The 24,772-nt window shown below is 38.8% G+C and overlaps 1 protein-coding gene and 1 long non-coding RNA gene across 2 annotated transcripts in view; one reads left to right on the top strand and one right to left on the bottom strand.

Moving 5' to 3' along the window:
- The first annotated feature begins 767 nt into the window (after window positions 1-767).
- Window positions 768-24,144, top strand: NAE1 (NEDD8 activating enzyme E1 subunit 1). The gene is made up of 20 exons (XM_055412613.2): window positions 768-898; window positions 4,477-4,580; window positions 4,669-4,729; window positions 5,952-5,982; window positions 6,814-6,885; window positions 7,113-7,192; window positions 7,756-7,865; window positions 9,484-9,593; window positions 10,767-10,829; window positions 11,486-11,549; window positions 11,856-11,947; window positions 13,770-13,829; window positions 13,919-14,052; window positions 15,570-15,645; window positions 15,886-15,925; window positions 17,382-17,468; window positions 18,218-18,310; window positions 20,870-20,984; window positions 21,071-21,120; window positions 23,896-24,144. Exons 1-20 carry the CDS (start codon window positions 846-848, stop codon window positions 24,003-24,005), a joined length of 1,605 nt encoding a protein of 534 aa, XP_055268588.1. The 5' UTR covers window positions 768-845; the 3' UTR covers window positions 24,006-24,144.
- LOC148774389 (uncharacterized) overlaps window positions 23,084-24,772 on the bottom strand; it is a 33,161-nt gene continuing 31,472 nt past the window's right edge. The window contains exon 3 of the long non-coding RNA XR_016035903.1: window positions 23,084-23,213. This is a non-coding gene — a long non-coding RNA (uncharacterized LOC148774389). The remainder of the gene's footprint in view (window positions 23,214-24,772) is intronic.

Genomic DNA, 24,772 nt, shown 5'->3' on the forward strand with positions numbered 1-24,772 from the left:
CCACCTCTTCTTAATATCTTCTGCTTCTGTTAGGTCCATACCATTTCTGTCCTTTATCGAGCCCATCTTTGCATGAAATGTTCCCTTGGAATCTCTAATTTTCTTGAAGAGCTCTCTTGTTTTTCCTATTCTGTTGTTTTCCTCTATTTCTTTGCATTGATCACTGAGGAAGTCTTTCTTATCTCTCCTTGCTATTCTTTGGAACTCTGCATTCAGATGCTTATATCTTTCCTTTTCTCCTTTGCTTTTCGTCTCTCTTCTTTTCACAGCTATTTGTAAGGCCTCCTCAGACAGCCATTTCGCTCTTTTGCATTTCTTTTCCATGGGGATGGTCTTGGTCCCTGTCTCCTGTACAATGTCACGAACCTCCGTCCAGAGTTCATCAGGCACTCTATCAATCAGATCTCAAAATCTTACTTAACGTTAACAGAACTCTGTGACGGAGGCTCATTTATCCCCATGACACAGAGGGAAAAAACAGGATTTGAGAGGTAAAGAGCATACTTCTCAACCAGTGAGTGGTGAAAATCTAAACCTGCCTGATTCCAAAGCCCAAGTTCCCCACAACTACCGAGCGTACAAAGTCACGGATTGGTCGACTAGAAGGACTGCTTCACCGGTAAGGCGCGAGGACGATACCCGTGGTCACCAGCCCCCTTTCTGAGCATTGGCCACAGACACCCGGGCGTACAGACGACGCATGCGCAGTGCTGTGGAGGCGCCCCCTGCCGGCCGCGCGCAGGAGACGGCAGCGGCCGAGGGGCGCTCAGTGCGCCTGCGCGCTTGAGGAGGCGGTGGCTTTTTTCGGTAGTGGCCCGGCGGTTCTCCGTGGGGCGGGCGCGGCCATGGCGCAGCCGGGGAAGCTGCTAAAGGAGCAGAAGTACGACCGGCAGCTGAGGTGAGCCAGGGCTCACCGATTCGGGCGGGCCCGCGGGTTCCTCTGCGTCCGGGCCGGGCCTAAGCGAGCGGGCGGCGCGGTTGGGCCTCTCTCGGGCCTCCTGCCGGGCTGGGCCGGGCCGTGCGTCCCGTGTTCAGGGTTCCGGCCTGGGGCCCCCGTGCTTCTCGAGGGCCGGCACTCGCCTTCCCTGAGGGGCGCGCCCGCCCGCTCGCCACGCGGTGTGCAGGTCGAGGTGCACCGCCCCCAGCGTCCGCCGGGTCACCGCGGTGGCTGCCGGTTCCGCCTCTCTGTGCTCCCGGTTTTGCAGAATGAGGGGCCCGGGACTACCCCATCTCGGCCGCCGAGGGCACCACCGAATGTTAGGTATTGTTCTAAGCCGGCGCTGTCCAGTAGAAATATAATGCCAGTCTCATGTGAGCCACATACGTAGTTATATATGTGTGTGTGTGTGTATATAATACATAATATTTATATTTGTAGTCACATTAAAAAAGGAAAAAGAAACAGGTGAAAATAATTTTAATAATTTATTTTGTTTAACCCGGTATGTGCAAAATATTACTTTTTCAACGCATAATCAGTATAAAAAGTTATTAGAGATATTTTACAATTTTTTCATTCTGTCCTCAGAATCCAACATTTTACACTTCTGGCTCGTCTCAAATTGGACTAGCCTTATTTCCAGTGCCCAGTAGCCACATGTGGCTAATGGACTAATGTATATCTACTTAATGGACTGTAGGTCTAAGTCATTGGGCTAGTCCTTGACTACTTCCTCTCCCATACCTTTTCTCCTAACACTCCCATTCCTTATTTATTGAGCATTTTCTATGTGGTTAAAGGGCTTCCATGGTGGCTCAGCCATAAAACATTCACCTGCAATGCAGGAGACCATCTGCAATGCAGGAGACCATCTACAATGCAGGAGACGTGGGTTTCATCCCTGCATTGGGAAGATCCCCTGGAGAAGGAAATGACAACCCACTCCAGTATTCTTGCCTGGGAAATCCCGTGGACAGAAGAGCCTGGTGGGCTGTTGTCTCTGGGGTCACAAGAGTCGGACATGACTTAGAGACTAAACCACCACCAAAGGCAGCAGAAATAGCACAACTATGTGGCCCCCCTCCTTTCTGAAGACCCACAAGCCAGGAGTTACAGTATGTCCCTAAGGAACGGAACTCGTTTGCACCTTTGGCTTAGTGCTATGTTAGGGGCTTTATGCTCTCAATTTATGAGAGCAGTCTTGAAGGCAGATATTCTGTCTGCTTTATAGATGGAAAAACTGACTCTTAAAAGTTTGATAACCTGCCCTGAGTCTCCCATGTGTTTGAACCAGGATCTAAACTCAAGCCCTTCTGGCTTTTCCAGAGCTGGTACTGTCTGCTCCCTGGGGAAAGGGAAAGGAGAGTTTCTGGGGAAAGAAGCAAGATGGTAGAGACTTTATAACCAACTTGTGCTCGCTTGTGAATTCTTGGAGATCCTTGTGTTTTGAAGCAGAGGTAACCATGCATGACAGAGCTGATAAAATCTTTTAGATTACTAAGTAACTGTAACAAAAGAGAGTTTTTGCTCAATCCAGTCCATTTAAGGAACAAACAGTGAGAACTGTTTATTGGTTTTGAAGTGTCAGAGGAAAGCAGTTACAAGCAAGATCGTGCCACCAGCTAGCAGTCAGCAGGCCCTGCCTTCCTTAGCCAGCAAGAGAATGGAGAGGATTTATTTTTGTTTGGGCCATTTCTTGAAACATATTACCTAGAGATGCACCGGTATTCTCTTAGGCTCTTTCTCCAACTACCCAGGTATCCATCAACCAAATATGCCAAGTGTCTTCTGTGTGCCCTACTTTCATAGGAAAAAAACAGAGGTTTCCAGTCTATCTGGTTCTTCTAGACTCATCCTCCATGCATTTGACAGCTATTCAATGATTATTTATCCTGGGCAAGGCACTGTATCAAACACTGGGGCTTCAGTGGTGAACGTAGGGAGTGGTTTGTGCCCTTATGGAACTTAGAGTGGAATGGAGAGATGGATGTTCAGCAAATAAAACACCAGATGAGGCAGTTACAGCTGTGATTTGCTCTGGAGGATGTACAGGCTACATAACAGGAGAGGATATGCTTTAGACAACGGACAGGAAGCAGCTTAAAGTCTCTCAGTTCTCCAGGCTATGACATTTTCTAATGATTTGGGCTTCCCCTGTGTTTCCTATACTGACAAGATACATTAGGCTTTCTGGGCAAAGGTAGTCATGTTAGCCCGGCTGTCATGATGCCTGTTTGATCACATATCTTGCCTTGTTAATGATATGCTGGTGTGACAAGATGTAACATATATTTCAGGTTATAACACATTTCTAATCCTTATTACATCTTTCTGTTTGTTAATGTATGCATTTACGAGTCATGCTGTTAGAATTGGGAATAACATTTTAAAGCACTCCTGTAGAAGTCAGTGTGAAGGCTTTTCAGATGGTACTTCAGTTTTATTGGTAAAGCTTTTCTCACTCTTGAAAATGTCATGGTGGATCAGTATTATGTCAAGATCTTAAATTATACTGGATCCCTGTAACTTAAGGAGGAATAAAATAGAGGATGCATGTGTGCTCAGTTGCTTCAGTTGTGTCCGACTCTTTGCGACCCCGTGGACTGTAACCCTCCAGGCTCCTCTGTCCATGGGATTCTCCAGGCAAGAGTACTGGAGTGGGTTGCCATGTACTCTTCCAGGGAATCTTTGTGACCCAGGGATTGAACCTGTGTCTCCTGAGTCTCCTGCCTTGCAGGCATATTCTTTACCCATTGAGCCACCTGGGAAGCCCAAAATAGAGAATGTTGTTGGTCAGTCACTCAGTCATGTCTGACTCTGCGACCCCATGGACTGCAGCACACTAGGCTTCTCTGTCCTTCACCATCTCCCGGAGCTTGCTCAAACTCATGTCCATTGAGTTGGTGATGCCATCCAACCATTTCATTCTCTGTCATTCCCTTCTCCTCCTGCCTTCAGTCTTTCCCAGCGTCAGGGTCTTTTCTAATGAGTTGGCTCTTTACAGGTGTCCAAAGTATTGGAGCTTCAGCATCAGCCCTTCCAATGAATGTTTAGGATTGATTTTCTTTAGGATGGACTGGTTAGATCTCCTTGCAGTCCAAGGGACACTAAAGACTCTTCTCCAACACCACAGTTCAAAAGCATCAATTCTTCAGCACTCAGCCTTCTGAGAATAGGTTTTAATAATAATAGAGAATAATAGTCTTTTAAATCTAAGGTACTTCTCATGTTAATGAATATAAAGACTTTCTATTCTGTGAGTTATCTGACTTGGAAAGGTTAATGGACTAAGAGCTGAAAGACCAAGTGTCTAGTTCTAATTTGACACCCCCTTTAACCACGACAGGCTCAAGCTGTCTAAGTCTCAGGTTACTTAGCTGTGTGATTCCCATAACGCCTCCTGCTGTTCCTGTCTCACATGTGTGCCATGCGGGTCACATCAGTTATTCGATGCAAGAACACTTTAACGATCACCATTCAAATAAAGTTGTATTTTCATAGAAGCTTTTAAAATGTTAAATTTGTGTCTTTTGTAGGTTGTGGGGTGATCACGGCCAGGAGGCTCTAGAATCTGCTCATGTTTGCCTAATCAACGCAACAGCCACAGGAACTGAAATCCTTAAAAATTTGGTGCTACCAGGTATGATAGTTTTGTGGTTGTAAATTTACTTCTTTAAGGTTTTTAACTAGAAACATATGTTCTTGACGGACTCTGTTTTGTTTCCCAGGTATTGGTTCATTTACAATTATTGATGGAAATCAGGTCAGCGGAGAAGATGCTGGAAATAAGTATGTTCTATTCTTTTCAAATACATGCGTTAGGGAAGGCAGTGCATTGTCATGGGAGAGCAAGGCCTAAATCCCAGCTTCACCTCCTCAGTCAGGGTGACTTGACTGTGGAAAGTCAAGTCAACTCTGTGTTTAGGATTACGGCAAGGATGGAGTGAGTTAATATAGATAAATAGTTAATATAGATAGCAAGCTGTCTGGCAAATAGGCTGTTAGTAAAAGATAACCATCATATTACTGTCTTTATTGTTGTTATTATTTATTTATTATTTATTGTTGTTATTAATGCAAAGAGTAGTCATTATTCATTAACTGGTGAAATCTGTATCCTTCCTAAGTCCTTGCATTGATTCCTAGGTACTACTATGTAATTAACAATAATTATATTTTGGGATCATAAGAATAATAAAAACTGCCTTTTATTTGTGGTGTCTTCTAAGCTTGGTCCCGGTATATCTCTTTCTACACTACGTTGTCTCTATAAAATGCCATTTTAAATTTGGCTTGTATATCATTCTTTAAAGATGATCATATATAGACTGCCAGGGCATTCCCGAATTTGGATTTCAAGCTTCCCTTCTCAGGAACTTGGAGTTTGGGTTCTCTCATGTTTGTCAAAAATCAATAAAAATGAGTAAATACAAGGGAAATCAGATTATGGTTCATATTGAGCTTGGTTATCCTTTCTTTGGGTAGAGTACCCTGACTCTGAGAAGCAGACTCAGATCTGGGCCTTGGGACATGATAAGGGTATGTGTGGGAGAAAGCCTGAGTAAATCTGTTATAGTTATCTGCAAGAGCAGACTGTTCAGTCTAGCATTTCCCAAGGGTGGGTCTGTGGAACCTTGGTTCTAGGGAACGTTTATAGCTGTTAAATGGGCATATGGAGTCCATGGTCAAATTATGAAGTATTTCCTTAGTATAAGATTTTAATATTGTGTATTATGTATGCTATTAATTTCCAAGAAAGGATATAATGCATGGTGTTTCGCAAACTTTTTAAAGCCAGGGAACCCTTTTCTCTATGGCACACACTTTGGGAAACATTGATTTATTAGCCTGTCTTTGGTTATAGACAGCCTTGCCTGTCTAGGAAGTCTATTACAGTCTAAAAATAAAATATACTTTGTTTTAAACTATGGATGAAGTGTACCAGGTATTACACATAACCATCCCTTCATAGTCAAAGAAGCCATTAAATTTTTTTTTTATTCTATTTTAGTTTTTTCCTTCAGAGAAGCAGTATTGGCAAGGTAAAAAATCAGTTTGTAATAGAATATAGTTGTATTTGAACACCTAGTGATGTCACTATGTTTTGATTGCTTGAAAAGCTTTACTTTGAAAGAGGTTAACTGTTAAATTGTATTAAAATCATTATAACCTGTTTTTAAAAAAGATTGTATTATTTCTCTGAGAAAAAAGTTAATTATCTTATTTCTTTCTGATCTTATAAAGATTTATGTGCTTGGTAGTTTAAGAACTTAGAAGTTTTATATTGTATCCTGTATTAAAGCGAAATACTGAATAATGTTAATGGTCAGAAGTTGGGGTATTTTGGTTAAGATTTTTTACCAAGAGTTAGTCAGAATGTGTCTTATTTTTGTATTTCATATTAAAAATCTTACAGAACCATATTGGTCTACTTAGTGCAGTATTGTGTACTACATAGTGTATTGTATAGTATTCAGTTCAGTTCAGTCACTCAGTCGTGTACTATGTATGTAGTTTTCTTAAAGACTGACCTCTCTTATACAGAATTGTAAGTGTGGAAGGTTAGCATAAGTCCAAACATGACGTCGAATATCCCTGCCTGCTACCTAGAGTTTTCTGGTCATTTGCCTAATCAGAAAAGTAGAGTGCAAATCATGTAGTCATGTAAGAATTCTGAATAATGATGGTTTAGCTCTGTTTTAAACAATATTATGGTTTAGTCTCAGTTTTTAAACACTATGAAAAGCAGACTTTTCATATCTATGCATGGAATTTGGGTTGTTTTACAGTTTGTTTGCCTGATCTGTAAATTAGGGGGTTACATTTTACCCAAATTTTTTTCTAATTGAAGGCAAATGCTTTGTTTTTTAAAGAACCGAGCTCAAGCTGCCATGGAATTCTTACAAGAATTAAATAACGATGTCTCTGGGAGTTTTGTGGAAGAGGTATATATGTATATATGTTATTATTTCTGTACAGAAATATAATTTTTTAGTAATTCAGAGCCCCAGGAATTTAGAATTTTAATCTTTGTATTTTTATGTTGAAAGTTGAATTATTTTAACATTGGAGTCTAGCATTTGCCTCACTTGTTCTAGAAAAGCTTAACCATTTCTGTCATGTTTAATATGATTGTGAAATTGTTGGATTTTCTTTCCCCTGTCCTATTTAGAGTCCAGAAAAGCTTCTAGACAATGATCCTTCATTTTTCTGTAGGTTTACCATTGTGGTTGCAACTCAGCTTCCTGAAAGGTAAACTTTTAAGTTAATTTGTTTTTATTTTAACCTCTTATTAGGTTTGCATAGTTTTGTTTTCTCTGCAGAGTGTATGGTCTTTAAATTCTTAATTCCATAGAAACCTTTAATTAGAAGTGATCTAATTAAAATCTCTAGTATTAAAAAGATAAGGAAGAGAAAAACACTGAGATGTGAAACTTAGAACAGTTAAATTGAACATTGGTTATTTTTTTAGTGGGAAAAAAAACAATTATAGGGAGTGGTTGGGGGTAGATAAATAGGTTTTATAAATATTTTGTTCTTTATTATAGAAATGTTTTTCAGTAACATTCTCCCTAATACTAAAGACAAGTCTTTCATATCTCTCTAGTCCAAAAGATATACTTACTTTGAAACTGCTGCCTTGTGGAATTGCTGGCTTTTCAGCCTGTCTTTATGTAAATATGCTGTTTATATGAATACAAAAGATGTATCTTTGCATTTATTATTTAGTAAGGAAGTTGCTTCATTTTAAGGCATTTTCATTTGGGCATCTATCCATTTGTTTATGTTCTTGTCTATTATGCCTTCTTTTGCAGTACATTACTACGTTTAGCAGATGTCCTCTGGAATTCCCAAATCCCTCTTTTGATCTGTAGGACATATGGACTAGTTGGTTATATGAGGATCATTATAAAAGAACATCCAGGTAAAATTGTTGCACATATGGGACTTCCTGTTGGTTGTTTTAGCTGTAATTTTAGGAACTTGATAATTTAGAAAGTCAGTTTGAAATCACAAAATTAATTTATAGCAGCACAACTCTGGTTACAGGTTCAAAGTGCTAATCAGAATCAGTAGGCTTTAATCTTCCTATTTCCTTTACTAAGCATTATAGAAGGATACAAAGCAGGAGATAAAATAGGTACAGCTTCTTCATGTTATTAGAAGGCCTGGCAGCTATGCAAGTACCTAACTTTTTTTGCCTCTTAACCTACATAGGGCATATATGGCTGGCACAGGCAAGAGCCAAGGTATGTGGGTCACACTGATACGGAGAGGTTACACTACCTTTTCCCCACCAGTTTGCTATTCTATTCTTTTATAGGCCTCAGGCTCCCCCAGTTCAGGTGTAGTTCCACACAACAATCAAGGCGTTTGACTAACTACTGTTCCAAGGAAACTGTGTTAGTAGGAGACTAAAGTCATTCATAGGCAGGCTTGCATCAACTCAAGTCCCTTACTTACACAATTTTGATCTTAAATCATCATAAGATTTTCACTCAGGACTCATGCATTGCTGTGAGCCAGGTCGTATGTTAGTGCAGTGATAGTCATCACTGAAGAGCGATGTCTGCTTGGGAAGCTAGTGAGTGGCTTCTGGGGATAATCTTTTGGCAGTGGGGCTGGGTCATTTAAGAGTTGTGAGAAGAGTGATAAGGTAAACATTTTGTTTTAAATGGGTCACTCTGAAGCCCGGTGGAGAATGAATAGGTTTGGAGGGACAAAGGTTGGAGGCAAGGATTGCTTTTAGGAGATTCTCAGTGGTCTTGGTCTGAGAAAGAGAGAGACAAAGACGAGAGCGTCCTTGGCTGAGGGCAGATGTTATGAGGATAGGGAAGAGGGGAGCGATGATAATGAAGGTTAACTTGCTAGCTGTGTGCTGGCCTTTATGTGGGTTATTTCATTTACTCTTTTCCAAGTCCTTATAAAGTCGATACTGTTGTATCTGCTTTTTACAGATAAGGATGATGAGGCATAGAGAGATAAAGTTGTTTGCCTAAGGTCACACAGCTAGCAAGTGACAGAACTGAGCCTCGCTCTAACACTCACTGAAATTACACACTTCCCTGTACTCTCCTATATGGAGGGCTATGTATGAAGTGACATCAGGATGTGGGGAATGACTGATAACTGGGCCATGGAAGCTCGAAGTCAAGGAAGACTGTCACATTCCTAAGGAAGAGGTATAGGTAGATGGTGATGCTGTCTGTTGAAAACCACAGGAGGAGGAAGGGTAGGTTTTTAGGTGCTATCTGAACACATTTTCGTCTTTTCCGATTATAATAACAAGAAAATTCTGCATTAAAGGAATCTTTGTTTTATTTTTATTAATACTGTAGTCCACTTATGATTTGTGCATTTAGTAAAATATAAGTTTATATGTATATGTAAATTTAACTCAGTAATGAACAAAACAATGAGAAAAACCTGTAGGCCCTATGTCCGTTTAAAAATTACAGATTTCCTAAGTTCCTGTAATATATATGTTGTCAGCAATACTGCTGAGGAAATAAGTTTATCTTTTGGGATTATTTGGTTCACAGTAATAGAATCTCATCCAGATAATGCGTTAGAGGATCTACGACTGGATAAGCCATTTCCTGAACTGAGAGACCATTTTCAGTCTTATGATTTGGATCATATGGAAAAAAAGGTTGGTGGTGTGTGTGACTTTTTATTTACAAGTATACTGAAAACTTTTTTTTTAACCTAAGGTTTTTGAATTACAAAGTGAGAAAATATAAATCTCATCCAGGTCACACAGTAACAACATTGTACCTAACTTATTTTAAATAAATCTATCTTTCCCCAAAATTTAAAAAATTTTTAATTAAAGAAAAGTACATTAACTGAACATATCTGTGTAATCAACACTCAGGTCGAGAAATTGGACTGTGTGTGTGTATGTGTGTTTGCTTGTCATGCAGCATGTAGGATCTTAGTTCTCTGGCCAAGCATTGACCCTGTGCCCCTGCAGTGGAAGCAGGGAGTCCTAACTGCAGGATTGGACACTGACATGTACCAGAAGCCCTCTTCATGGTTCTTTTCTCCTAAACAAAGAGATGTACTTTTTAAAATAGTTTGAATGTGGGGTGGGTGTTTGTTGAAATTGACTCCTGTTGAAACTTATTTTTAGAGTTTGAGAATTACCAAGGCAACTGCATATTTCATTATAGAAATAATGATATTTATAACAGGCCATGTAATTTAAGGCATATATATGTATTTTTCTACCTACACATTAATTAAAATGCAGGTATTTGGTTCATCAGCAAACACAGAAAAAGATCCCTTGTCCTTAGTCTAGGCTTGGTGTCTGAAATCAAGATGTGAAAGTGAAAGTCGCTCAGTTGTGTTTGACTGTTTGCAACCCCATGGACTATACAGTCCATGCGATTTTCTAGGCCAGAATACTGGAGTGGGTAGCCTACCCCTTCTCCAAGGGATCTTCCCAACCCAGGAATCGAACTATGGTCTCCTGCATTGCAGGCAGATTCTTTACCAACTGAGCTACCAGGGAAGCTCTCCTTGAGCTTTATTTCTGAGTGGCAGTCTCTGTGACTGTTTTCTGAATGGTAAAAGGGACAGTTGTAGTATATACCTGCCTTACTAGGATTAAATTGGACACTGCCTTGAAAAGCTTTGTTAAGTAATTTTTATTAACCCAGCTCATTTTTCCTCCATTCATCATTCTACATATACTGAGAGATGCAAACATGGTGGAATAATTGAGTAAAATATTGTTGAATTTGTTGAAAATGATACGGTGTAGTGAAACATAAATGTTAACTAATACTGATGTTTTCTTTGATTGTTTTATTTTTAGGACCATAGCCACACTCCATGGATTGTGATCGTAGCTAAATACTTAGCACAGTGGTATAGTGAAGTATGTCCTTTCTTTCTTTCTTTTTTTTTCTAAGATTTATTTATTTATTTGACCGTGTTGGGTCTTAGTTGTAGCATGTGGGATCTTTGTTGGCACACGGGACTTCTTGTTGCTTGCACACAGGCTTCTCTAGTTGTGGTGCGGGCTTAGTTGTCCCATAGCATGTGAAATCTTAGTTCCCTGACCAGGGATCGAACCCACATCCCCTGCATTGGAAGGTGGATTCTTAACCACTGGACCAGCAGGGAAGTCCCAGTATTTCCTTTCTTGAGAAAGGACATTCCATATGTGACTGTATTTTTTCAGTTTATTATAAAGAATTTCATTGGAGGGGATGGGAGACTGATATTTTTTCCTTATGGGGTTGTAGGAAAGGTGGATGTTTTTCAGTTTGAATCTAGCATTTTCTCTTTTGTTACTGGCATTTTTATTAACAAAATGAAATTTGAACAGATGTCATTCTGAAACTTTCAGTGAGAAATGAATGTAGAGAAATGGCCCACACTTTTTATTTTCTATCAAGTCAGCTGGTTTCACTGAGGTATCGATTTGCTGATGCAATCTCATGTGGATGGGAAAATGGGGGGAAACTGGACTTTTAATTTCCATATCTTGAGTTTTTACAACTATATTTAAATTTATTTAACCCAATTTAGACCAATGGACGAATACCTAAAACGTATAAAGAAAAAGAAGACTTCAGAGATTTGATTAGACAAGGTAATTTGGGATTTGATTAAACCTTGTATAAAGTTTAAAAAGATTGCTTGAAGCTAATTTTATTGTATTTCTGTCAGCACTTTTGTTGGATGATGCTATCATGAACTTTTATTTTCCTCAGGGGAGGTTAAGGAACCACTCCTTGTGTAATTTTAAGAATGACTAATGATAAGCTGTATTTCTTCTTAAGGTTCAGTATCCAATCCTCCCTTCTGAATCTGACAAAGTTATTTCCTTAATGTTGGGGAAAGAGAAGGAATGAAAAGAAAAGGGCTGTTCTTTGCTAATCAGTTTCTATTTTAATAGGAATTTTAAAGAATGAAAATGGGGCTCCAGAAGATGAAGAGAATTTTGAAGAAGCTATTAAAAATGTGAATACAGCACTAAATACAACTCAGGTATTAAGAGCTACTGAAGTATTCACCAGTGAAAGGTGCTTTCTGAAGTCCTCATAGGTGAAATAGTTGGTTTTAGGTTTAATTTAATATTTCTTGAATTGTATAGTTAGTTAGAAATTAATATTATAATATAGCTTTAATCTTCTTTTATTAGATTCTGTATTGTCCTTGTTAAAATAGATGTCAGTGCTTCAGCCTATAATATTTATGCAGTGATTTACGTAAATTAATTGTTTGAAGTACATGATTTGTGAGTAGTAAAGTTTTAGGGGTAGGAATTATATAATGAAGGTGTTATTTTGCTGGTCCAAATAGTGTTGCCTGAAAAGTTAAATCTTACTCTGCATTTGCTTTTATTTTTTTTGCATTTGCTTTTAACAGTAATTATTTGAATACATTGGGAGATGTTCTTAATGACATCATGTACCTTAAAAATTACTTGGAGGACTTTATTGTTGAAGTCTGACCAGTGAAGTTTTGGGGGAACTTTGGAATAACACAATTGGTAGTTAGAATTTTCTTATAGTTTAAAACAGCAAAAAACGTTACCTTTCAAATTAGGAAAGCACTTAGGGTGTCATTACAAACTTCCTGGAGACAGTGAGGTAGTGTTGCTGAGTGATGAAAAGTATGTGCTCTGTGAATCACACAGTTTTCTGGGGTGATAGAAATTTTCTTATGTCTCAGTTGGAGTGATGATTAAAAGTGTATGTATAGTTACAAGAAAGCATCAAATTGTCATTTAAGATTTGTGCATTTCACTGAATGTATAATTTACCCCAGTTAAAAAAAAAACAAGGTTCTATGGTTGGGGACAGTGAGCTAAGCAAACAGACAAATGTACTCGGTGCTGTGAACAAAATTAGAGCAGGACAAAGGGGTAGAGCATGAGGGGAAGGAGGAGGTCTGGGATCGGGAGGGACCAGGGAGACTTTGGAGATGTGTTTAAGCAGAAGCCTAAGTAAAGTGTGACATGCAGAGGTCTGGAAGAAGAGCTTTTCAGGCTGAGAAGTACAAGTACAAAGGCCCAGAAGTGGGATGACGCCTGGCATTTGTTCAGGGATGGGTATGAAAGCCACTGTGATTGGAATGAAGTGAACAAGGGGGAAAGTGGTGGGAGGAGTTTAAGTTTGGAGAGGCAGAAAGGGCCCCATCATAAAGGCAGTGCAGGCCACTGAAGTGTTTTGAGCAGAGGAGTGAAGTGACCTGATTTATATTTCTAAAAAAGTTATTCTGGCTCTTTTGAGGACAAAAGACTCTAGAGGACTGGGAATGGAAGCAGAGAGACCAGTTAGGAGTTACCAGTAAGAAATTTCTTTTTTCCACATAACAGTAGAACCAAAGCCAATTTCTATAGTCTTTTAATAACATATGATGTTCTTGCTTGCATTAAAAGTTCTTAATTTAACTATCTTGCTTTTTTCAGAGTGCTTGTATTCTTCCACCATCACTAGTTAGGGTATACGGGTTTCAGATTTTTTTCAAGCTGAAAAAACATGAAGGATTACAAATTTAGCTTGGGATTAATGTCTGTTTTCTTTGTTCTGTCTTCAAATATAACTATAAAATGATTTACTTAGGCCCCTTCTTTACTCTATATATGATGTAAGAAAATAGGTCGGTCTTTAAATGCTAACAGGAGTGGGCAGGAGGGGACTTTCTTCCGTTCTCTCTTTCCCCAACAAATCTCCATCTGGTGATAATTCTGAATAAAAGTCCAAACAAATCAGAAGTTTGTATTTGAACTTGTTTGGAAGATTACAGTGAAAATAAAGGTGGGCAAATTCTTAGTATAGGTAAATGTTTTGTGTTCCTTTATTAGATCCCAAGCAGTATTGAAGATATATTTAATGATGATCGCTGCATAAATATCACCAAACAGGTAACAACAAAAAGGTAAAATTAGTGCCCCTTAACCTTCAGGTCAAATTGAAATGTCACTTAATATTAATTTTTTTTCCTTTTTTTTAGACTCCGACATTTTGGATTTTAGCTCGTGCCTTAAAGGAATTTGTAGCCAAAGAGGGTCAAGGAAATCTACCTGTTCGAGGCACAATTCCTGATATGATTGCAGATTCAGGCAAATATATAAAACTTCAAAATGTGTAAGTCACCTGTCTTCAAGCTATGTAAGAGAAAAATCAATCTGTTTATATTAGAGAGGAACATGTTTTATCAATCTACCAGAAATCGGAAATCAAATGAAAGTTTGTTATAATCTCATTGCTTTAAAAATAAGCTAAAAAACTTAGAGGGCAGATGTTTTTAAAAATTTGCCTTATTTTTAAGAATAATTTTAGGTTCACAGCAAAATTGGGCAGAAAGTATAGAGAGTTCCCACTTACTTTCTGGGCGTCAGACTTTTTCTTTCATATTTCAAGATGAACCCAACATTTGAACCCTTAACTCTGTGCTATGAACTGTTTTATGTATTAATTAATTTAATATTCACAAAAATCCTATGAGAGAGAGACTGTTATTGTCCCAGTTTTACAGGTGAGGAAACTAAGGCATGGAAGAGGTAATTTATTCAGCGCAGAACAACTGGTAAAAGGTAAAACCAGGATTTGAATTCATGAAACCCAGATCTGTACTCATAACCACGGCTCTATACTCTTTATCTATAGTTTAAAACTTTCAAGACTTTAGTTTTTGATAAATTTTTTGTCATTAATGTTTCATAATTTAAAGAGTTCATGACTGTAAATAGACATGTGCTATCCGCTGTCATAAGGATGGGTCTCAGTAGATATTACCCTTATGTATCTTTGGGTATGCTGCAGATAAATGCAGGGCCACTGGCCTGGCTTCTTCACGGGCCAGAGAATGTCACACAGAGACGGTCTTTGTTCCGTAGACAGATTGTACTCTTCATCTCAGTCATTCTCTTAACAAATCTTTGTTGCCCTAGCCTAAAAGTTCAACTACTTAAAATTTGGGAAAAGTCAGTTGAGAGAAAGAAGTATGACTTCATATCAGAGGTGATCTGCTTAACACTGATCATCTCTAGAGGGTGACCATCTCAAGTTTTACATGGATTTGTTAGATGGTCAGTTTTAAAGGGTTTAACTTTGCTTGGACTCAACTTCAAGGAGATTGAAAAAGTGAAAGTGAAGTCACTCAGTTGTGTCCGACTCTTTGCGACCCCATGGACTGTAGCCTGCCAGGCTCCTTCATCCATGGAATTCTCCAGGCAAGAATCCTGGAGTGGATTGCCATTTCCTTCTCCAGGGTATCTTCCCAACCCAGGGTCTCCCATGTTGCAGGCAGATTCTTTATCATCTGAACCATGAGGGAGCTTAAGCATGTTCTTTTGTAGCATATTTTGTTAGGTCCTCTATCAGAGAAGCATGGATCATGGACTTCTCCAGGAGGGCAGGTTTTAAGTTAGGTGCTGTTAATTACTCAGAGATCCTAGGTATTAGTGAAGTCCCAGAGTCCATCACCAGCCACTAACAGGTGCTACTGGTAGCATTTCCATGGCATTGTCACATTTCATACGTTGCCAGATCAGTAATTTTTTCATGAAAGGGAAAGACATTTTTTTGTTTGCTTCATGGTGATATTTAAATCTGGCAATTTAAATATTTGTTAATAGTAGCTTTTTGTTGTTCTTTTCCAGTTACCGTGAAAAAGCAAAGAAAGATGCTGCTGCTGTGGGTAATCATGTTGCCAAATTGCTTCAGTCTATAGGCCAGGTAAGCTGCTGGGCACAGTGCCTTTGACAGACAGTACAGCTCTACATGGGCCAGATTGCATTGCATAAACCCAGCCAGGAAGGGCTCAGAGAGAGGGTGTGGCACTGGCTCATACCTTCTGCAGAGGGTCTTTCACTTGCCTGCCTAATGAGAAGGCCTGTCATAGTGACTGGCTTTGTGTTGCACCCTCTGTTGATCTTCTTTGACACTGGAGCAAAATCTGCATTTATTTCTTTACAGGCACCAGAGTCCATTTCAGAGAAAGAATTAAAATTACTCTGTAAGTCACCTTGACTTAAATTTCCTTATTTTGTTTGATAAAAAATGTGACATGGGAAATGTCCCCAGCAATTTTAAATGGTTGAAATTAAAATTTTTCCATGGTCTCAGTGGTATCAATATAGGTAATTATTGGGTAAGGTTTTTTTCTCATAATGAAAGGAGAAGGTATTCTAAGACTGGTCAGAGATAGATCATACCTGTATCAATACATTGAAAATTATCAGTAGTGCATATTATTTTCAGCTTATTAATTTTAAATAACTTGGAAAAGTCTTATCTGAAGAGTTTGGGTATGAAGTCTTGAGTCACATGTACATTGACAGGATTGGTTTAAATACTAATTTTGATCAGTATTTGATCAGACTGTGATAGAATTAGGAATTTTGCCATTTAGTTTCAGAGTGGCTAGGCTCCTGAGGTCTTTGATAACTCTTGAATAGGCCCAAAGTGTTTAAGAGTTAGTTTAAGAATAATAAAGTCTGTTTCATAGGCCATCTGAGAATTTTTCCCTGTAGCTATGACCTCTCATTTCTGGAAAAGCATGTTTGTGTGTTACCCGTTCTTAAAATATATGTATCCAAATTACCCATTTTAAGATTCTCCAGCAGTGTTTGTTTAGGCTTAGATTTAATGTTTTGTTGAACTACTAACCTTGCACCTCGTTTATGCATTAGTGTTTGTTCTACTACATGATACCAGATTAAAAGCTGGATATTGGATATTTGAGAGTATTTGAAGGTATTTGGGTATTATTTTGGTCTCTCTACTGGAATATGTTTGAAAATTCTCATAATACAAAGTTTTTTGTTTTTAAAGCTTTAACATATACCCAGAGCACACTGTATATACCACTCTCCTTCAGGACTGCTTATCCAGAATAATAATAAAAATTACTATCTATTGAGCCCTGTCAGGCTTTCTGCTAGGTATATACTTTATACAGTTGGAATTATGATCCACAGAACAACTCAAAGTTAAAAAATATATTTCTGTTTTACAAATGAAAACTGAGGCTCAGACAAGTGCCGTTGCCCACGTACTCAGTGCTGAACTGATTGTAATGCCAGGAACATGAATTTAAGATGGCTTGTGTTGTAGTGCCATTTCTGCTAACCATCAGAGCCACTTCTTCATATTTCTATGTCTGTAAAGAGGATACACAAAATTTTCTGTTCTTAATCAGGATGTTAGTGTTTCTTAACCATTTCACTGGAAAAGACTCTGATGCTGGGAAGGATAGGGGGCGGGAGGAGAAGGGGACAACAGAGAATGAGATGGCTGGATGGCATCACCGACTCGATGGATATGAGTTTAAGTGAACTCCGGGAGTTGATGATGGACAGGGATGCCTGGCGTGCTGTGATTCATGGGGTCTCAAAGAGTCGGTCACGACTGAGCAACTGAACTGAACTGAACTGAACCATTTACTTCCATCATGCCTTTCCTGTGTTCAGGCAGCAATTCAGCATTTCTTCGAGTGGTGAGATGTCGATCCTTAGCTGAAGAATACAGCTTGGATACAATTAACAAGGATGAAATTAGTGAGTAATAACCTTTTGATGCTAGGTTATTAATTTTAAGGATATGATATTTTATACATACTGTATAACAGTATATATAATAGAGTGTATGGTGATAATTGAACTGAACTGACGGTGATAATATAAAGGATAATATAAATATTTATACTCTAAATTTTATTCTATAAGCCTGTCCAAGTGGTCATAATTTCAAAATGTAAAACTCAGTGTGCTGTGTTGTGCTTAGTCACTCAGTCGTGTCTGACTCTCTGTGACCCCGTGGACTGTAGACCACCAGACTCCTCTGCCATGGGGATTCTCCAGGCCAAAATACTGGAGTGTGTTACCACACCCTCCTCCAGGGGGTCTTCCCAACCCAGGGATTGAACCCAGGGTCTCCCACATTGCAGGAGGATTCTTTACCATCTGAGCCACCAGCGAAGCCTATAAAACTTAATGTACATATATATAATCATATTTAGGTCACTGAGTAAGTTGTGTTATATGTAGGAGAGCTAAATTTAGCATTTTGCTACTTTATTAGAGATTATGTGACCATAACTAACTATATATAATACCACTGGGTTTTATTTTAATAATATATTTCCCTTTATTGTATTATTATGTATCCTATTTTATCTTTACAAAATATTTAAATTTTGTGATAGAATTACCTTGTATTCTGAAACTTGAGTATATAGTAAATTCAGTTTTTCCTTGTTTTTAAATCATGAATTACCCAAATTATACTGAAATGTTTTTCCTTTCAGTTTCCAGCATGGACAATCCAGATAATGAGATAGTATTATACTTAATGTTACGGGCTGTTGATAGATTTCATAAACAGCATGGTAGATATCCAGGTAAGGACAACAATCAAATTATAAAATACAGTGAAAATTTTTTTTTTTTGGCTTCACAGCATGGCTTGCGGGATCTTAGTTCCCTGAGGAGGGATTGAACCCAGGCCAGAGCAGTGAAAGTTCCAAATCCTAGCCATTGGACTGCCAGGGAGTTCCCAATAAAATCTTAAATACTTAAATGGAATGAAATTTTAAAGGGTTCTTGGGGTATTTACAGTAGTACGATGCTTGAATTCACGCTGTAAACAGTTTACACATGGTTCATCTCAGTGAGGCCAAGGGTATCCAACTGCAAACAGTATTTGATTCTGAACTATTACAGGGGACTGTTGGTTGGTTGCATATAGGATAAAACTTTTTCCTGCTAGTTTCTATAGTTGACTTCTAATATTCACACTGAGTTTGATTTGGTAGAATGGGAAAATCACAATAAGTATGCCAGTGACTTCTGAACTCAGAACTCTGAAGATGTTTCTTTGCTCAGTATCTATTTTTTGTTACCTATAAAGGTAGTAATTGGGGAATTGGCATATGCTCCAAGGTCTTCAGTTGTCCAGGACATCATTATTAAGATGATAGTTTTAATTGTGTAGAATTATTGCATAGTAGCACATTCTGGGTGTGTCATAAAGCCTGTTGCCCCAACTGATGTAGTATACCCAACGAGTTATAATCTTAATGAGCAAGCTTACCAGAAAAGGAAAAAGAATAAAACACCAATGTACTGCTTTATTTGTATTGTTTGCTTATAATGTATTTTTTGTTATCTTCTGCATAACAGACTATCCCCAAATTTAGTAGTTTAAAACAGACCATTATTTTGTCTGTGACTTTGAGGATTGGCTGGGCTTAGTTAGATAGTTCTCACTGGGAAAGGGGATCCCATGGAGATGCATGATGCCTAGGGCTGGAGTCATCCAAGAATGGAGGTGCAGGACACCTGGGGCTAGAGTCATCCAAGAAGACGTACTCACTCGTGTGTGGCACTTCAGCCAGGGTATCTGGAACTGCTTGGGGCTGCTCAGGCATCTCTCACCATGTGGCTCACTGGGGCTTCCATTCAGCATGGCAGTTCGAGATTTCTTACATAGTGGCTGCCTTCCCCAGAGTTAACAATTACAAAAGACCCAGGTCGATGGCACAAGGCTTTTTATGACTTGGCTTTCGAGCATCACTTATGTCCTATTGGCTTCACAGAGTCAGATTAAGAGTGGAAGGGAGACCACATGAGGGCATGAAGAGGTTTTCATTGGGAAGCCATCTTGGGAAATTAGCGGTTATATAGAGCACAGACTTTGGAGTTAAACCTAGGTTCAAATCACTTCTTGTCTTCTTGATCTTGGGTGAGTCACTGTTTCCTTCCAAGTCTCAGTTCTCTCAGTATGGAATGGTGATAATAATACTCTGTTCGATTGTTAGGGTTAGGTACATGATGTATGAAAATCACTTAACACACTGCCTAGCTTTTTATAAGTACTTAATAAAGGGTAGATGCTACTATTTTGAGGACAAGGAATAATGATAGTTTTTAAACTAGAGGGATTTAACAGTACCTGGATATTATGGCAACTACATTTTTCCTTCCAGTAGTAATAATAACAGCTTCCCTTTGGAGACATCATAGTTTGATCATTAAAAACTGCCTGGGCTCATATTGCAATTTTGCTACTTATGAGCTAAGTAACTCAGGCAAATAACCTGATCTCTCTGTGCCTCAGTTTTCCCATCTGTAAAATGAAGATAATAATAGTGTCTATTTCACAGGGTTGTTGTGAGGATTAAATGAAGTGATATACAGATGATATTTAAAACAATGTCCAGCGTCTATTAATGCTCCATAAATGTTACTTATTGTTATAGCTTTATGTCCTTAGTGTCATTTAATCTCCTGGAAAGGATAATAAACACCAGAATTTTTATAAAGGGTGGGTGTGTGTGTATGTGTGTGTGTGTGTGTATATATATATATAGGACATTCAGTTCAGTTCAGGTCAGTCGCTCAGTTGAGTCTGACTCTTTGCGACCCCATGAATCACAGTACGCCAGGCCTCCCTGTCCATCACCAACTCCTGGCTATGGTTTTTCCAGTGGTCAAGTATGGATGTGAGAGTTGGACTGTGAAGAAAGCTGATCGCCGAAGAATTGATTCTCATTTATTCAGTTCTATCAAACAATCATTGAGCACCAACTGTGTCAGATAGTCTTCTAGATACTGGGTATAGAGCACTGAACAAAGCAGATTTATCAAACTCAAATTTTTAATAGGTTTTTAGATGGTTTCTTTGATTGTTACAGGTTTGTGATAGTTGCAAATATTGGTCTCATACTTTCCATTATTTTTGTTCTTATTTCAGATTTATAGTTTTGACTAAACAGCTAAAACTGATTTAAATAGAAGAGGCAGTCAGCAATTTTGAATCATGTATTTATTTCAATGAAAAATAATTTATATATATATATTTTAGGGGTATCTAAACTGATTTAAATAGAAGAGGCAGTCAGCAATTTTGAATCATGTATTTATTTCAATGAAAAATAATTTATATATATATATTTTAGGGGTATCTAACTATCAAGTTGAAGAAGATATAGGAAAGTTGAAGTCTTGTCTCACTGGCTTCCTTCAGGAACATGGATTATCTGTAATGGTGAAAGACGATTATGTCCATGAATTGTGAGTATTTTTTTTAGGGAACATAAGAGACAATACTGTTGTGTCATATGGCTAATCTGTGTTCCTGTCTCCATCCTTTCCTGTAGTTGCCGATACGGAGCTGCTGAACCACACACCATTGCTGCATTCTTAGGGGGTAAGTTCCAGAGACGAGAAGACTGTCACCTGTTGTTATATAGTACAGTTGTGAAGTTTTGTTTTTCTAGCTGTTGTAACTAGGGAGGTCAGTGTAGCACAGTTGGTTTCCCTGCTTTCCATCTCTCCCACTGCTGTCCTGAAGTATAATTAATCTTTCTAAGGCATAGCTCTGATTGTTTCTCTCACTTAACTAACCTTCTGACCTGTACACACATATACACTATAGTAGTCCTTAGAAAACAAATCCAGAGTCCTTCATTCTGTGTTCTGGTTTTACCCAGCCTTTCTTTCCTTGTTTTTTTCAAGTTACTTGCTTTCCCCCTAGACATGTCCTTTGATTTCCTGCTCCTTGAATCTTTACCCCTCTCCAGACCCATTTGCCCTAAATCTCCCTATTTCTTCCATGTCTAAAGTCTACCTGTTTTTCATGACCCAACTCAACAATACCTTCTCTTTCATAAGACTCCTTGGAGGCTGGAAGTTTGAGATCAGGGCCAGTATAATTGGTTTCTGGTGAGGCCTCTCTTCGTCTCTTCATGGCTTGTAGGCAGTCACCATCTTGCTGTGTGCATAAACTCTTTTCTGTGCAGGAAGGTAAGGGTGGATGGAACAGAAGCTCTCTAGTGTCTCTTCTTAGAAGGCCCCTCCCCATGACCTTAGTTACCTAATTACCTACCAAAGACTATCTCCAAATATGGTCACATTGAAGGTTAAGGCTTTAACATACAAATTTTGGGGTACATGCCTTTGGTCACACAGAGTCGGACACGACTGAAGTGACTTAGCAGCAGCAGCCTTTGGTCTACAACATGTGCATCCTATTATTATTCTGCACAAGTCACTTCTTTGGGGTCTTTGTTTAAATATTATCTTCTTTGTGAAGCCATTCCTGATTCCCTGATTTAAAATAGTCCCTCCTCTTGCACTCATATCCCCGCACCCCTTGCTTTTTCTCCTTAGCTCTTAGTCACTTGACATTTTCAGTTCAGTTCAGTCACTCAGTCGTGTCCGACTCTCCGCAACCCCACAAATCACAGCACACCAGGCCTCCCTGTCCATCACCAACTCCCGGAGTACACTCAAACTCATGTCCACAGAGTCGGTGATGCCATCCAGCCATCTCATTCTCCGTCGTCACCTTCTCCTCCCGCCCCCAACCTTTCCCAGCATCAGAGTCTTTTCCAGTGAGTCAACTCGCCGCATGAGGTGGCCAAAGTATTGCAGTTTCAGCTTTAGCATCAGTCCCTCCAATGAACACCCAGGATTGATCTCCTTTAGAATGGACTGGTTGGATCTCCTTGCAGTGTAAGGGACTCTCAAGAGTCTTCTCCAACACCACAGTTCAAAAGCATCGATTCTTCGGCGATCAGCTTTCTTCACAGTCCAACTCTCACATCCATACATGACCACGGGAAAAACCATAGCCTTGACTAGACGGACCTTGGTTGGCAAAGTAATGTCTCTGCTTTTTAATATACTATCAAGGTTGGTCATAACTTTCCTTCCAAGGAGTAAGCGTCTTTTAATTTCATGGCTGCAATCAGCATCTGCAGTGATTTTGGAGCCCAAAAAAATAAAGTCTGACACTGTTTCCACTGTTTTTCCATCTATTTCCCATGAAGTGATGGGACCAGATGCCATGATCTTTGTTTTCTGAATGTGAGCTTGACATTTTACTTGTTTGTAAATTCTCTCTCCTTCACTACTGAAAAGTAAGATCCATGAGGACAAGGATTTTTGTCTTTTGTTCCCGGCTTTATCCCTAGTGCCTAGGATAGTGTCTTGTACAGAGCAGAATCTGATTTTATTGAATGAATGAATGTGAAAGCAGAAGCTTCAGATTATAAAAGATGAAAAATTGTTTTCTTAGTTGTTTTTTGTTGTTTCTTTGTTTTCTGTTGTTTCCAATGTGCATACTTACCAGTCGTGTTTGAGTCTTTGACACCCCATGGACTATAGCCCGCCAGGCTCCTCTGTCCATAGAATTTTCCAGGCAATAATACTGGAGCGGGTTGCCATTTCCTTGTCCAGGAGATCTTCCTGACCCAGGGGTAGAACCCAAGTCTCCTGTTTCTCCTGCATTGCAGGTACCTGGGAAGCCAAGTTGTTTTGAATAGTAACTTTAAAACTTGTTACTATATATACGCAGACTGTTACTGAATATAGCAGTCTAGCAGTATTTAATATAGATCTTTCCCAAATTACAAATATTCTTTTAACCCCTTTTTATTATAAAACATGCACAGGGTAAAATTCAAATGCAACAGAAGGGTATCTTTTGGGAATCTTTTCTGTCTTTAAAAAAGCCTTTTTAAAAATATGCAGATCACTGTAACACAGTCCTCAAAGAAATCAAACTTCCTGAGGATTCACATGTGATAGTAACTGCAATTACTCTTAAATCTGTATTTACATTTCAAAAAAAAAAAATATGCAGTAATTTATAATACTGTTTGACTTTTTCTTGCATAATATATTTTGCCAATATTTTTAAACCACCATAATTTAAAAAACTTCTTTCTTTTAAACTATGGCATAATATTTCAAGGTGTGAATGTATAGAACAAAATTTTTATTTCCTTTAATAACATAGTTATAAAAGCTTATAGTCCCTTGTTTTGATATGACTCAGTAAGGTATGTCTGTTTTGGATTACTGTTAAACCTCTGGTTTTGGAAAGGAAAGGTTTTCTTTACATAATTGAGTATTTTTATATTTCTATAACTTTTTAAATTCTTTTTCAAAGATTTGCTTTTCTCCTTTTTCCTTGCAGGAGCTGCTGCTCAAGAGGTTATCAAAATAATCACCAAACAATTTGTAATTTTTAATAATACTTACATTTATAGTGGCATGTCACAAACTTCAGCAACTTTTCAGTTGTAGAATCAGCACCATATAGTGTGTTAATGACTGAAACTGTAATTGTCTTCAGCCTGTGCCCTAGTCTGTCAAGTTCTGCTAGGGAGAATTGTTAAATTGTTTCCCTTAATAAACATTTTTCTTATTTGTAATAATGTAATCTTGTTCTTTGGCGGGGGTGGGGAGCTAAGGTGGAGAGGAAGGAAATAATTTTCTCAGAGAATAAAAGTTGTCCATTCCTACGCTAAGTCACTTCAGTCGTGTTCGACTCTGTGTGACCCCCTAGACGGCAGCCCACCGGGCTCCCCCGTCCCTGCGATTCTCCAGGCAAGAACACTGGAGTGGGTTGCCATTTCCTTCTTCAATTCACGAAAGTGAAAAGTGAAAGTGAAGTCGCTCAGTTGACTCTTAGCGACCCTATGGATGGCAGCCCACCAGGCCCCTCCGACCATGGGATTTTCCAGGCAAGAGTACTGAAGTGGGTGCCGTGGCCTTCTCCATCCACTCCTAATTGAGTTCATTATTTCTGGCTTGCTATTTCAAAGTTACTTACAGAAATGTGTTACATTAGAAACAGCTTAAAATATTTTTTTTTCCTTAGGCTTAAATAGTGAATTTAAGGCACGTGCAGATTTTAGCTGTGGAGATCTTAGTGCCCATCACTATTTGCTAAAACTAATACAATTGAAAGAGAACAAATATTTCAAATGTATAGTTTTATCAGAAAACAAAAGCAGGGAGGGAGGGAGAGGGAAGTTGGAAGAGAGGAATGAAGGCAGCGCTTGGGGCTC

This window comes from Moschus berezovskii, chromosome 22 (assembly GCF_049115385.1).
Source record: "Moschus berezovskii isolate FMDL1 chromosome 22, NW_MosBer_1.0, whole genome shotgun sequence".
Classification (NCBI taxonomy): Eukaryota; Metazoa; Chordata; class Mammalia; order Artiodactyla; family Moschidae; genus Moschus; species Moschus berezovskii.